Source organism: Camellia sinensis, chromosome 1 (genome assembly GCF_055761805.1).
Source record: "Camellia sinensis isolate YWXY chromosome 1, ASM5576180v1, whole genome shotgun sequence".
NCBI lineage: Eukaryota > Viridiplantae > Streptophyta > Magnoliopsida > Ericales > Theaceae > Camellia > Camellia sinensis.
In genome coordinates, this window is record NC_138961.1 from 149,277,522 (window position 1) to 149,293,332 (window position 15,811).

Below are 15,811 nucleotides of genomic sequence, written 5' to 3' on the forward strand. Positions count from 1 at the left end.
TGGTGCAAGTATCATTTTATAGTTGGGCACATCATGTAACCCAGACAAGAATGTTATAAATGCTCAAAAACAAATTTTCTTTGGAATAAATGTCCTTCCAGATGCAACCCTCAAAGCTGCTTCTGCTGCACATAAATAAATAAGCCAACCAGGGATGAGGATGTTTCTGTGACTTGAACCTTCACCACTAGGGACGTTAACAAGTTCACAAATCACAATACTGCACAGAATAGTCCCTTTTATGGCATTAGCGATTGCAATTAAGCTACATTAGCTTGAGGTTGTTTTATTTGTTAGCAGTCCAGTTTTCCTGCATTTTGCTTGTCCACAGAACCTTTCTATATCCAATCATATTCAAAACAAATGAAAGCTGCTACCTAACAAATTCACCAATGCTAACACCATCCGAACTTGTAATCTGTCGTGAAGTGGATATGCCAACATCAAACGGTTCCAAAGATTCAGTCTGCATCCAGCCATTGAAAATGCAAAAAAGATAATGTTTACAATGAACAAGTTAGTTCTGCTTGCATTTGGGGAACATCATCAAAACAACTTCAGGGAAATTGAGCAAGATATTTAAATATACCCATTTGATGCCAGCCAGCCCAAGGCTACTTTCATTGTCATTCACTCCTAAATGAGACAACAGACCACCTGTCTTGTATTCCTGACAAGGAGGACCTTGTGCAAGCTCACCTTGTCCATTGAGCTACAAAACAAGGCAACGTAAAAACACTCTTGAAGGTCATCAGACAAACCACATGAAATCATGGAAGTATTAAAGGAATCTTAAAATTTGAAACATTTTATACAGATATCTCAAAAGATTTAGGCTTATCCAAATTGTAAACATTGTCACACTTCAAACAAAGGCAAATATGAAATAACCCCAAAAAAATGGCTACCCAAATTGTAAACATTCGCGTCTTATTTCAAAGAAATTGCACTCACAAATGGTCAATGTATATGATCTCTCCAATCAACCAGATAGGTCAAGTTTACGGGAATTGCAATTATATACACCTCCAAAAGATTGTATATGGTACGCACCTAAAATTTCAACAAAATGGTTCATGAATTCCACCAATTTAGGTCATATATCCAAAATTAAATTGTCCATAACAAAAATATCACAAAAACTTCATAACTAAGACCACTTCGGTTGATAACAAAACCTCCTACACAACCAAGGCTACTTCAGTTCATAACCAAACACCACAAAGGCTCGTAACAAAATCAATTTGGGTCATCACTAAAAACACCACAAAAAGTCTCACTAACCACCACAAAGCCTCATAACCAAATTCACCACAAATTTGATCATCACAAAATCTCATAAATAAGCTTCACAAGATTCATAACTAAGACCACAAATCTTCATAACTAAGACATATGGTACACACCTTTTAAGGGAATGTGTCCCATAATGTGTGAAGTTTGTGTGCCCTGCAATACCTGCTGTTAGAGCATCTATATGTCTACACCTCGGTACCAAGGTTATTAAGGGGTACTTACGTGTAGATCTTAATAAGTGAACTTATTGTCTAATAAGTCCTATGAGAAAAATTTGTCATAAAAAAAGTCACTAATTGTAAATTTTAGTGATAATTTATAAAAATCATGACAAAAAAAGTCACTAATTGTCAATTTTTAGTGACGTATGTGTTAGAATTTACCATTCACACTCACCTACTACACTCCACTACTCACACTCACCTACTATACACTCACCTACTACACTCCACTACTCACACTCACCTACTACACTCCACTACTCCTCACCTACTACCCAAACCCTCTCCTATATAATGCCACTCTGATTTGTAATACAAAATATCAATCAAGAACAAACAATCTTGTAATACAACAATCAGATATCAATCAATAATACAGTATTTTCACATGGTATCAGAGCAAGGTTAAAGATCTTGGTGTTCATCGCCTTCCGGCGGGCGGCAACCTTGCCTTGACCGCCCGCCGGAGCTCAACCAATTCAAACCTCCACAACTGCCTATGTCATTCACTAAATCACTATCTTTACCTCTTTACTACCAGCTACAAGATCTTCTAGTGTGTTGCTCCAAGTTCTTGGTGCATCATGTCATCCACCAAGCTTTCATACCTTTTGTCTTCAGAGAAGAAATATAGGCCAATATGGTCATCACATGGTTCTGATTTCTGGAAACTCTTTGGCCAGACATCAGTTCCTCTCCGTCCAACGGTTTCTTCAACCGTCCATCTTCCCCGACGCGCGTCAACCTTCACGGATTCGCTCCACTCGCTCCGTCAGTCCGGTTTTAGATCGATAGGTCCAAGTCTCCTAGCCGTTCGATGGCGGCCTCGCCTCGAGACCAGGTCGTTCGGAAGCAGAACAACAATCCGTTGTCAAATCTCCCGAAGAGGACCTACATGTGCTCGCCGACGAATCATCCAGGATCGTTCCGGTGTAGTCTTCACAAGAATTGCAACACTAGCCACTCCATTTCGTACTCACCAAATCGGTTAAACGCTAGCAGATCGGCAATGGCGAACTCACTCTTCGTGCTCTTCGCCCCTTTGAACATGTCTCTCATCTGTGGTATCTCTTTCTCTCTCTCTATTTTCTTCGAACCCATTGATTAAAGGGACAGGCTTTACAGCACTCCTGAGTCACCCATGTGACCCACTTTACAATTAATAAATAAATAAATAAAATAAAAATAAAATAAAATAAAATAATAATAATAAAAAAAAAAGGCATGGCATGCATCATTGTCAACTTTTGCAGCTTTCTACCTTCATATATTATTATTATTCTTATTATTATTATAAAAAAAAAAAAAAAAAAAAAAAAAAAAAAAAAAAATCCAAACACCATTGCTGTTTTTCCCAAATCCGTGTGATAAAGATTTGCACACCAAACCTTACCTTATTTTATTCCTCTCCGGGATCAACCCCGATCACCATTTTACAACAACACACAAAAAAAAAAAAAAAAAAAAAAAAAAAAAAAAAAAAAAAAAAAAAAAAAAAACACCCACACCCACAGTGGGATTTTTCTTCTCTACTCTGCTGCAGGTCTCTTCTTCTTGCCTCCGTCTTGGACGGCCTTTGCCGGTGTTGCCTCCGTGTTTCCTTGTCCACCGAGCACGTTCACTCCCCCATACTCCTCCACTGCCGCATATGGCGGCCCTCCAAATCGGAACATCACGGTGGCCTTCCGCTTCAGCTCCTTGTTTTCTGCCCTTAGCACACTTATCTCTGCTCGCGCATCCTTATACATGCGTTGGAGCAGAGCCAGCTGGGAGTTTAACTGCTGCACCTCATTTGTCCTACTCTGCAGCCGGTGCGACAGATTTGTGACCGCCGTCATGGACTCCACACATGCCTTCAACGTATACTGATTAGCCTCCACATCCGTTTGCACTGCCATTTTTTGCTCCACCGACTGCATCGGAAAGTTCAACGGAGCAAACCCAGTGGTGTTTGGTTGAGGTTCACGGGACACCGCACCAGTTCTCTCTCCTGTGGACTCGTTCAGGTCGGGAAAGAGAGTGAGCAGCCCACGGGACGACGAAGCCATTTTCTGGGCAACCAAGTGTTACAGAATATCTCTCGCAACAGAGTGTTACAGACACTCTCTCTCAGCACAACGAAGAGTTTTTCAGAGTTTTTTAGCGGGTTTTCTGCCTCAGCCTCAGCCTCCGCTTCGATTTATAAAGACCTTGACGCCGAGGCAGCCATGCGCATCGCGCGCCTCTTGACGCCAGACACACGGGCACGCCAGCCAAGGCCCTCACGTGCCTCGCCATCATATTTGGCACGCCTTTTGATGCATCGGGCACGCCTTTTCATGGCACATCTTTTGATAAAGTGGACACGCCTTTTGATGGCACGCCTTTTGATGGCACGCCTTTTGATGAATTGGGCACGCCTTTTGATGGCACGCCTTTTGACAAAATTAGGCACACTTTTTGAGGGTGCGACTTTTTAAGGGTCCGACAAGACTCTGTAAACTGTCCCGACATTTGATTCCGGTTAGCTTTTCTACAAGGGTCCGACAAGACTCTGTAAACTGTCCCGACATTGATTCCGGTTAGCTCCTTCAAGGGTCCGACAAGACTCTGTAAACTGTCCCGACATTGATTCCGGTTAGTTTCTACAAGGGTCCAGCAAGACTCCATAAACTGTCTTCTACAACGGTCCGACATGACCCCATAAACTGTCTTCTACAACGGTCCGACATCGGTCTGACACCACCATACAGTGTCCTCTACATGGTTATGACACCCCCATACAGTGTCCTCTACAACGTTATGACACCACCATCCAGTGTCTTCACCAATGGTCTGACACGACCATACAGTGTCTCTTATCCTCTTTTATTTTTATGTATTTTATTATTTTGTTCCTCTCTTCAAACTCAAGTTGGTTAGTTTCTATCCTCCTTGAGTTTGCGGGGGGCTGTTAGAATTTACCATTCACACTCACCTACTACACTCCACTACTCACACTCACCTACTATACACTCACCTACTACACTCCACTACTCACACTCACCTACTACACTCCACTACTCCTCACCTACTACCCAAACCCTCTCCTATATAATGCCACTCTGATTTGTAATACAAAATATCAATCAAGAACAAACAATCTTGTAATACAACAATCAGATATCAATCAATAATACAGTATTTTCACAGTATGTAAAAAATTGTCACAAAAAAATTATTTTTAGCGACAATTTTACTAAAACTTATTTTCAATAGGACTTGATGGGAATTAAGTTTAACTGTTAGGACCTATTGGTAGTTTACCCATAACGTAACCGGACCCCCCGCCCCCCCAAAATCAATAACATGCAGATATTAAATACATCCTGCGCATCTTGGACTCTAACTATACTACATGGACTCTTCTACAGTGTGAAGTATCCACATCAGACCTGCAATACCTTGGTAAGCATATGGGATATGTGTCTGATGTGTAGTTGGACATTCACTCAACAAGCATGCACAGCAAGTAATTCAAGTTTACTATATAACTATTCATGGATTTAATGGATGAGATGCTTTCTGTTACCTTAAACTATTTTAGCCTACAATTTTTTTTGAAGAATATTAAAAATTATTTTTCCATGTCCTGGTGTCAAGATCTAGTGTCTGTAAAAAAAATTGTAAATGTATTCAACAGAAAAATTCCAACTGATGTCAAGAAACTCACTTGATTACTTATGTTTCATTCAAATACCACAATTGATGGATGGGTCATGTCAAAAACTAATTCATGATTGAAGCTTTCAGAATGGGGGCCTCAACAAGAAACTGAGGGCCAGCACTATTCCCAAATAGCAATATTAGAATCAAGAAGCAAAAGGAAAGATTTAGCCAACCTCAGCAAAATTAGAAAATTTGAATGACTTCAAACTACCATCATGGTTGTGGTCCCTAGGAGTAGCATTTCCACTCACCGGCACAGCATCTTTGCCAGACGAAGACAGTTTTCGAAAAGGAAATGCATGGCATGTCTCTTCAGCATCCAAGATAGATGAGTGTGAGACATGCGATGAAGGCTTTGATGCTTGAGGCTGAGAATTTAGTTTGCCAGCAATAAAAGCATCCAAGGAATCAGAGATCAATGTAGTTGGCTGCAACCCTAATTTGTTTCCATTTGGTTTTGGATCACAACTATCAATCTTGCTCTGCAAGGATGCTTCAGACAGCAGGCCTCCAATGTTTAAGGTAGCCAGACTATCATCCCATGGTAATGATGATTGTATTAGCCCCTTATCCATAGTTGGTTGTAAGCCTAGCTTGTTCCCATTTGATTTTGGCTCATGGTCATTAATCCTGCCTTGCAAAGATGCTTCAGACAGCAAGCCGCCAATACTTATATCTGAGGAGATTAATTGAATTGGTTGCAAGTTTAATTTGCTGCCATTTAATTTTGGATCGCAATTACTGATCTTTCCATGCAAGGAAGTGTCAGACAGCAGGCCTCCAATGCTTAAGTTTGTCAAACTATCATCCCATGGCACCCCTGATTGTGCAAGGCCATTCCCAATCTTGACTTCATCATCCTAATAAGAAGAAAATAATTAGTAAAATATTTTTTCAGATATGTAAAATCTGTGATGGAAACATAATGTATCTGAGCCTTTTGATAGAAACATCAATGATTAGTAACATAGGCCAACTGAAAAGTGTTGTAATTGCAAAACCAATTGTGACTGAATGATTTTGGACCACCTAATTAATCCAACAAGTTTTTAATTATTTTCCACAGTATAAACTAAATGGGATAGGCCTATTTTATCATGCAATAGCTTTAGTAGGGACTATAAAATGCAGAATCTGGACAAATAATGTACATCGGAAGGTTGAGATTGCAAAATCACAAAACTCCCCAGTATTGTCATACGAATGAAACTATAACAGATGGGCAAAAGAAGTGAAAATTTACCGCATGGCCAATTGGTACATCTACAGACATATTCTTAGCAACAACAACATCTGCTTCTTTGCTGATATTGATTGGCTTGAAATCTTCACTTGTTATCTGAAAATTTTCCTTACTGTCATTTACAAGCTCTGAAATTGTACTGCAATCTTTCTGAAGGCCTTCAGATTCAAAGCAAGCCCCTGAGTGAGTACATCTCGAAGGTACTGCAACGGTTTTGGGCTCAAGATTGGAGAACCAGCCATACCTTGAAAGACAGATGAAGTCAGAACTATGTTACCTAGAATGCAGATTGTTCCAGTACCTGGAATGGGAACAGGAACGGAAATGGGGTACATGATCTAACATGTGGCATGATACGGGTAAACTTGTGCAGATTACAATATTAGAATTTGAAGTATTTGTAGAGCAATTTTCTTTTAACAATTAGACATTCAACACAATATACACTCCGTTTGTTTGGGCGGAAAACATTTTCTATGGAAAACTTTTTCCAGAAAATGTTTTCCAGAGAAAACATTTTTTTTTGATTGGTGGTGATGGTGGTGGTGGTGGTGGTGGTAGTGGAATGAAGGTGGAGGTGGAGGTGGAGGTGGTGGCATGGTAGCGGGGCAGCAGCAGCGGTGATGACAATGGTGATGGTGGTGGTGACCGTGGTGATGGTGGTGGTAGTGTGGTAACATTGGTAAAATTTTAGTCCGAATAACGTTTTTTGCCTTTTAAAAGTGAAAAACATTTTCTGTCTAAATAGGCTTATTTTCCATTGACTATTGAAAATGCTTTCTATCGACTTTCATTTTCCATTGTACCAAACACTAAAAAATACATAAAATGTTTTCCAGAAAATGTTTTCTGTCCAAACAAACGGAGTGATAGTACATATATATTTTTTTAATTCATCAATGCAAAAACACATTTCAAGGAGCATCATGGCACATTTATTTATTTACATTATATCCTTCGAAAACTCCTTCTCTTGCTAGATTTTAGTCCTAAACAAACAAGTAAATAAAGAGGGAAAAAATGGGATCTCTTTGGATTGCTAAATTCACTGTTTGAAACGAAAGTGTACCATAGAACGTAAGTTCCAAAATGTAAATCATTAGGGTATTCCGTATTTTCTGGTTACAATAAGTTAGAAGTTAAGCTAAACTTATAGATGCCCAAAATAACTGAAGAGATCAAGCTCCAGACCTTAAGCGAAAAACTGCTGGACTTTCTATAGCTGCATATGCATCACCTGCACTAATGTCACTGTCATTTAATGTCCATCTCTTGTATGTACTCAGTTTTTCCAATTGTATATTGTATGGAAAAAGCATGGGCTCCCCTAGAGCAATACTAGAATTGCCCCATTTGCTGTTCAGGTGCTTAAGCACGGATGATATCTTCTTCCGAGCTCTTAGAGTGAGTTCCAAAAATGGATTATGACCATCCTATAAGAAAGGGAGACAATATATCAGTATAGTTACAACTGACAGATCGATCTTAAGCAGAATTCTGCTGTTCAATGCTTATAGGTACATAAGTTTACTTTCTCCAATCTGATTCGAGTGCCTTCATCAATTGGGAAAAGCTGCAATTTAATCTTGTCAGAAGGATGAAGCTCCAGTTTAGGTACTTCTTTTAAAGTTTCTTTAGATAATGCATCCATCCTTGGAAGCTGCTGAGCCACCATTTGAGCAGCACTAAATGGAAAAATGCCTGGATCATGTTCAGGCACGATATATTTACATCCCCCTAGAAAGAGGAGGTTCAAAGAAGTAAGGAGAAGACACGGGTTAAGAACAGATGGAAATTATTGTTTCTTCATTAATAAAAAATATAAAAAAATGAAACACCAAATATTGTTATATGCAAGAAAATTAGTATTTTCATACTTTTTGTTTCACTCATTGTAAATGTGATTTGTTTTTACAGCCCATGCAACCTATTCTACACTCATCAAAATCAATTAACCCGACTCAACAACGAAATATCTCCAGTTCAAGCACTGACTGTAAGCTGAGCTATTAAATTTAAACTGATTTGTTCCATCTATGCTTTTGACTCTTGTGTCATTTAGAAGTTTTTAGCAATATGCATATTAATAAATAAATAAAAGTTGTACAGTTTGCTTCATCACTTCCATGCATGTTAGCAAACCATTTTGTATTTATATACTGCTCAAATTTATGGTTGCTGTTTGAATTAGAACAGTGGAAAGGGGAAGTGAACAGGAAGTTTTCAGCTAGCTCGATATATATATTTGAAAATTTTCTGATCAGCTTTAAGGAGAAATTGTATTGATATTAAAAGAAAAGCGGAATAGAAGAGAACAAACGAGATTAAAACAAGAAAACTATATATCAAACACAACTTTCCAATCTCTGTTAATAAAAAATAAAGAAATCCCTTAAAGATGGGTGCTGCTGAAGCCCAAAAGAAGCTAAGTAACATGTTTTGTCTCCACATCAGTCAATAAAAATAAAACCTACGGGGCTGTTTTGTTGCATTAAAAGTGAAAATGCCTTTTTGTGTCCTTTTTTTTTTTTAGTTTTGAAAATAGTTTTCAAAAAATTTAAAACAAAAGAATGCACCAAAATTTTTTTGTTTTGTCTTATCAAAATTTTTGAAAACAAAAATGCAAAAACATGAAACAAAACACAAACAAGCCTTTTGTAATTGACAAACAAAACGCATAACATGCAATGCCAAGGTGGATACAACATATTACAACTGAAAGAATGTACTTTAAGCTGATAGTGATACACCCGTAGAACTTCTATTGAGAAACCTAACCTGCTGTTCTCTGACTCTGTCCTCTAGCTCTATTTGTGGACTTCTTGACTCCAGTGAAACCTACAATTGCATTGTTTTTTGTAGGAGCCTCAACCGTCTTCCTCTTCTTCTGTTTAGTAGTTTTCATAGCAGCTCAGCTTTGCTGTAAATCAAATAGGTTATCATATCATTCCTATTCCATTCCTTAAAATAAAATAAAAAAATTCACTAAAAAAACAATAATTCAACCCAAACACTCGGGCATCAAGATCTTGTTTGTCGATGGCATCCTAATGAATTGTTTCTAGCTTGTTTTGTGGAAATATGATCATTGGGTCAGCATCATTGTGCATTGTTAAGTGTTAGTGTCCAAGGGTAGTCGCGTCATTTTAGTCCTTAGTCTTATATTATAAATGAGTGTTGTTATTAACACTCCATCAATTATTTTGGACCCCTCATTTTTTACCTTTTTTTGTTACAATAATAACCTCAAGTGAAATTACTAAAAAGGACATCAATAATTTTAGGACACCCCATCTCACAATTAGGTTCACATACCCACGATATCATGAGTTAGGGTTTATGAGAACACCAACCTCCATCACCACCCATCCATCCATCTTCCCCAGATCCTACCTTCAAAACCTACCCACCCTCAAAACTTTGAAACCCCTTTGGCGGTAATATTCCGACGGCAATAGTAGCAACCATTTGATTATATACACTTCTCCGGCAATGACAATGAGTGAAAGTTTTTCCAATAACCATAACTTCATGAGACGAGAGGAGTACAACAATAAAAGCTTAGAAGAGATTCATAACTTTGATGGTGTTCTTAACTCAGAGGAGATTGGCCTTGTAAGAGTAAATTTCTTAAAAAAAATGGCAAAAGTAATAAAGATTGTTCGTCATTTTTTTGAGACTAAACTCCCGAACATATGACCAAAATTCGGGAACACATGCCTGAACATTGTTTATTTTTTTATGAACAGGCAACCAAACATTTCTTATTTGTTCGGGAACAGATAACTGAAGCAGCAACAGAAAAAGCAAACAAAGGAGTCAAACCACCCTTGGGTGGTCGACCAGAAATCTTGCACAGTTTTGCTCACACAAAGAGCATACAAGTACAATGAAGCCATTGATGAATGACAGAAAATCAACTAGAGAAGCATAAAAGTGGATTGTGTTGCGTGTGAAAAGAGGTAATAGAAAAAAAAAAAAAAAAAAAAAATCAAAACAGATTGACAAACCTCGTAATGAAGTAGAGAAAAAACTTCTTAATCATAAAAAAATTTTCCAATGGTTTTCAAAGTTTCCATCGTTGTGGGTTTTGTTAGGGTTTTGGGAGAGAAGCACAACAATAAATGACACTTTTGGCGACTAAATTTTTCGTTGCCAAAAGTCCTTTTTTAGTCGCCGATTATTTTTGCCAACTAAAAGTTTTGGTCGCCAGATTAGTCGCTGAAAGATTGTCGGGAAAGATAATTGGTGGCTAAAAAAAGTCTAGTCGCCGAAAGTTCCCAATTGACAACTAAATTTTTAGTCGCCAAAAGATTTTAAATAAAATTAATTAGAGCATTTTTAGTAACTAAAGATTTTTATTGCCAAAAACTTAAATTATGTAGGATCAATTTTTTTTTCCTTTTGTTCATCTTAATTTTTTTTACTTACTAAATATTTTAGTTGCCTAAAATCTTTTTTTTTTTTTTTTTTTTTTTTTGGGGGGGGGGCTACTAAATATATAGTCACCAATTTATTTATTTTTTCATTTTATTTTATTTTTTAGCTACTAAAGTTTTAGTTGCCTAAAGTCTGATTTTGTTTTGGCTACTAAATATGTAGTCGCCAAATTTTTTTTTTTTTTTTTTTGGCTATTAAATATTTAGGCACCAAAAAGTTATCTACTTCATTTTTAGCTACCAATTGTTTAGTCGCCAAAAATATAATTTTGTGTTTTTCTTAATTAATTTGTCCAGAACCTATATGTATTCCATGCAACTTGTATCATGCATATAAACAAAACAATACAGATGTTATCAACCATTCTACAATTTGCATCCATTTTGTTTCCAACCATCCAAAAATGAATAACTTTTAGTATCAAATTTCATACAAACAAAGTATATAGAGACCTAAAATAATAATTCCATACAAAACAAAGAATCATACGTACACAAAAAATATATTCACTATTATGTCAAATAGTCATTTGGCGTGGTACATATTACCATGGTAATCTGTACCACAACAAAAGATAATCTATATATCACGCCAATAATTATCCGTTTGATGCCAAAACCATGCCAAAAGTTATTTGTACGATTACTACTAATCCACACAAAAATAGAGGACGACAAAATAGCACGGTTATACAAAAATATAAATTGTGCTCTGTACACAAATGGAATATCCAAATCAGTAACTTCTTTCTGTAATAAGAGATATAAAACATCTATTCAATTATATAAAATGGTTAGAAGACCCCAAACCCAGCCTGAAACCACAATATTTTCAACTTAGTTTAATACTAGAAAATTGCCTGAGAAATAATCATAAAAGGGAAGCAAATAAATTCTTTACTATAGCAATCATAGCATCAAATTTCAATTCAAATAATCAGAATGCATGATAATCCATACACAATCAATGAGGAGCCATACATGCAAATACATACACAATCAATGGATTAGGGCTTTGAAACTAGTGAGCAGCCATACATGCAAATACATACACAATGAGCTGGATTAGGGCTTTGAACCTAATGAGAGAGAAAGGAAACGAAGGGGAAAGGTATCAAACCACAGAACAAGCAAACCCATTTACGACATCAAACCCATAAAACTGTAGAAATCAAACCAGTTAAACCAAACCCATTTCAGAAATCAACACGAAATTCAACTCAACAAATCATGTAAAACCCTAGAGCAAGAGTGATAAATGGGGAAATAGAGGAAGGGAGAGACAGAGAGCGAGCGAGCGAGAGGCAGGGGAGAAAGAGCAAGAACCTGTTCGTATTGCGGCGGTGGCTGTGGTGATTTGCGGCGGTGGCGATGTGCGACGGACGTGAGGAACGGTGGCGACAGACTTCAGTGAAGTGAGAAGAGGTGAGGTTCTCCGTGTGAGAGGGAGACAGAGGAAACCGATGTAAATCTGGGCGCCAATCATAAAATATTTTCCCACTAAAATTTTATAAATCTTTTAGCTTTCAAAACATTTTTCGTCCGCATAAGTTTACTATTTGGCGACTAATTGTTCTTTCGTCAGAAAAAATTGAGTATATTGCAACCAAATATTTTTTAAGCGCTAAACTTATATATTTGCCGACCAAACTCTTAGTCGCCAAAGAGTAACAGCGCAATTATGGCTGTTATTTGGCAACTAAATTCATTTTTGTCAGCAGAAATTAATATACTACAACTAAAATTACATTTAGTAGCCTAAAAACGAGAGCAACGGCAACTAATATTTTTTTTAGTTGCCTATTGTGGAATATTTACCGACTAGTGTTTTTTTTAGTTGCCAATAAATAATATACGTCGACTAAAATAATTTAGTAACAAAAACCTAAACCAACAATGACCAAAATCATTTTTAATCGCCAAAAAATGAACTTTTGGCGACTAAATCCCTTTTAGTTGTCAAATTTGGCCTCCAAAAGTGTAAATTGTTGTAGTGAGGCTTTTTGGGATGTGGGCGGTGTGCATTTGAATAGATGAAATGTTTTTACAATGATAATTTTGGTATTATTTGAGGGGAGAAAATAGATTTTAAGGGTTTTACAATTTATAAATGCGAGTCCAAAGAAATAGAGGGTCCAAAATAATTGATGGGATATTAATAACAGCACTCATTATAAATACATGTGTAAACCCTAATGGATTTTCTAGTGTTAATACAATAGCAGCAATTTTCTCTCTCATTCTTCTTTTTCCTCTCATTCTTCTTCTTCTTCTTTTCATATGTAAATCTAACATGGTGTCAAAGCTACATCTTCCTCCTTGAAAATTGTGGTATTTTCCCTTGTTTTTCTTTTTTTCTCGTTTTTTTGTAAAAAAATAATAATAAACAATCCCCCCAGGTTCGAAATTTCATGGGTTTCTTCCCCATGATTTTATTTTAATATTTTGTTAATTATTTGGTGGTTTTTCCATTTTTTGTTGATTTTTTGGAAAAAAATAGCTTTTTTTTTTAACCGACTATTGAAGCCCTTTTAGGGTTGTTTCTTCTCTTCCTTCCCTTTCCTTGGGATCCAACTGGACCACTGTAGGAGGCTAGACAAATTGGTGAGGTTTCTCTCAATTTTTGTTCGTTTTTTGCTTTCTTGGCTGTGTTTTTGGCTCTATCTCTGTCTATAAAGGTATTTTGCTATTTCTCAATTGATTTTTTGGCACTGTTATTGGCTTTCTGGACTGCTATTTTTTTTGTGGATTGAGTTTCAATTGCTAAAATTGAGGATAAAGACCCTAGGGTTAGTGAAGAGGGTGAAGTGCATCATGTTATGACCCTTAATGATAGTCCTCTCTCTTCAAATCAGTCCTATGAAACTTGATGGCTCCAACTACCTGATCTGGTCCCGTTCTTGTAGCCTTGCTTTTGCCGCTTGCCATTTCACTGGCTATATTACCGGTGATCTCCCCCAACTTGCTAATGACGCCCCTTCGCATACTCAATGGGTTTTTGAGAACGCTTTGGTTATGACTTGGCTCATTAATTTTATGCAGCCCATTATCAGTTGGTCTTTTTGTCTCCTAGATACTACTCCTAAAATATGGACCGTTGCCTCACAAATGTACTCTCAACTGGATGATGATGCACTGACATATAAGTTGAGAAAGAAGCTTTGGGGTTTGGATTAAAAGGACAGATCACTTGTAGTGTATTATGCTAAGTTAAGTAGCTTGTGGCAGGAACTGGATTATTATCAAATTTTTCAAGCTATGTGTTCCAAGGATGCAACTTCATTTCAACAGATTGTGAGAAAGAGCATGTGTATGACTTCCTTGCTAGCCATAATTTGGAGTATGATCAGATTCACGTTCAAGTGTTGGGTTGTTCTCTTTTCCTCACCTTACATAAGGCCTATTTGCTTGTTCAACAAGAGGAAAGTTGATGCAGTGCTATGGTTCATTCCTCTGTTTAGGATTGTTTTGCTTTGGTTGTTGCTCTATTCACCCGTGATCCTAAGCCTAGTCCAGTTTCATTTTCTAATAAGGGCCCCCTGGTTGATTAAGATTGATTAAAGTGTGATTATTGTGGGAAATATTAACATGATCACGAGCATTGTTGGAAATTGAATGGTCGTCCTACTCAGGGTCGTGGCCATAGTAGTACAGCTTAGCCACAAGCACATGTGTCTGAGATTGATATTAGTACCTCTAGTGAGCCCAATACTCTTTCCATGAGTTACACACACTCAAATATTTGATGGCTCGGCTTGATTCTCTATTCACCATAGTTCTTTCTGACTTTTGCTTCTTTCAATTTTACCCACACAAGTATTCTTGCTAGTGCCCTTAGTACATCCTTGTCGCCTTCTTAGATAATTAATTCTAGTGCTACCGATCACATGACAGGTGCCTCTAGCCTTTTCTATTTAGAGTGGCTGATGGCACTTTATCTTTTATCTCCAGCAATGGTTCTATTCATTGCTCATCTTTACTTTCTCTTTCTTATGTGCTTCATGTTCCTAATTTTTCTACCAACTTACTATTAGAATATACGTTAGGATCATTCTATTATTTGTTTCCTTATTTAGATTATATTTTGATTCTTTAATTAGTGCATTTGGACTTTTTTATTTTATTAGTTGTTATTTCCTTATTTGTGCCTCAAAGGTTTCCATTGTAAACTACCTATTATCAATATAAAAGGGGGTGATTATTTAATCATTCTATAAGTTAGTTTTCTCTCAAATAAACATAGTATCAGAGCCAAAACCCTAAACCCATCACCCACGCAGCCACCAATCACCATTAATACACCACCCAACCACCACCCGTCACTACCCAACCTATTCTAGACCTTGTTGGCTCCAACAAAAGACCTCCAATTGTTGTTCAAGGCCTGTTAAGCTCTTTTGACTCTTCTCTGGATGGTTTCAGACCAGCTGACACCCATTCTAGGGTTTTTTAGCTTAAACCGACACCCATCTGGGTATCTTCCAGCTTCTTCCATGGTCTGGTATGTGCTTTAGACTTCCCTCTGGCCTTCTCCAGTGTGTTTCGAGCTCTCTATGATAACATCTAAGTGTTTCTCCACATCATATGTCCTAATAACGCTCATTGGTTCATTCTCTTTATTACTACTGTGTTTTTTTTCATTGTAGTTGAACCTAAGACTGCTATTTTGATTGAAGTTTCACCTTGTTTTTTTTTAATCATTTTATTTATTCTTTGGGGTGGTAAATGGCCCTATCAATCTAAGTGTTATGCTCCCATAGTGGTTTGTGTTTGAGATTGCTTGGCCATTCTATTTCATCTTTCCATTATTGTGATTGGTGTTGTGTTTTTTGGTTAAGATAGTAGCATAAACATGGCTGACCCATTTAGTAAATCCACTACTTCTCACCCATCTAAAGGGGAGAGTCCTAGTCCAGTTATGGCTA

The 15,811-nt window shown here is 37.2% G+C and overlaps 1 protein-coding gene across 4 annotated transcripts; it reads right to left on the minus strand.

The window, feature by feature from the left end:
* Positions 1 to 12,387, minus strand: LOC114311177 (TSL-kinase interacting-like protein). Of its 4 annotated transcripts, none has more exons than XM_028257255.2 (8): positions 12,213 to 12,387; positions 9,226 to 9,367; positions 7,979 to 8,148; positions 7,639 to 7,880; positions 6,448 to 6,691; positions 5,378 to 6,064; positions 590 to 712; positions 1 to 466 (listed from the first exon to the last, which is right to left on the minus strand). In XM_028257255.2, exons 2-8 carry the CDS (start codon positions 9,350 to 9,352, stop codon positions 374 to 376), a joined length of 1,686 nt encoding a protein of 561 aa, XP_028113056.2. In that variant the 5' UTR covers positions 9,353 to 9,367; positions 12,213 to 12,387; the 3' UTR covers positions 1 to 373. The 4 variants fall into 4 exon arrangements, with proteins under 4 accessions (XP_028113056.2, XP_028113055.2, XP_028113057.2 ...); XM_028257254.2 differs by having other exon boundaries at positions 7,979 to 8,184; positions 12,213 to 12,386; XM_028257256.2 differs by having other exon boundaries at positions 5,456 to 6,064; positions 7,979 to 8,184; positions 12,213 to 12,385.
* Between the last annotated feature and the right edge of the window lie 3,424 nt (positions 12,388 to 15,811).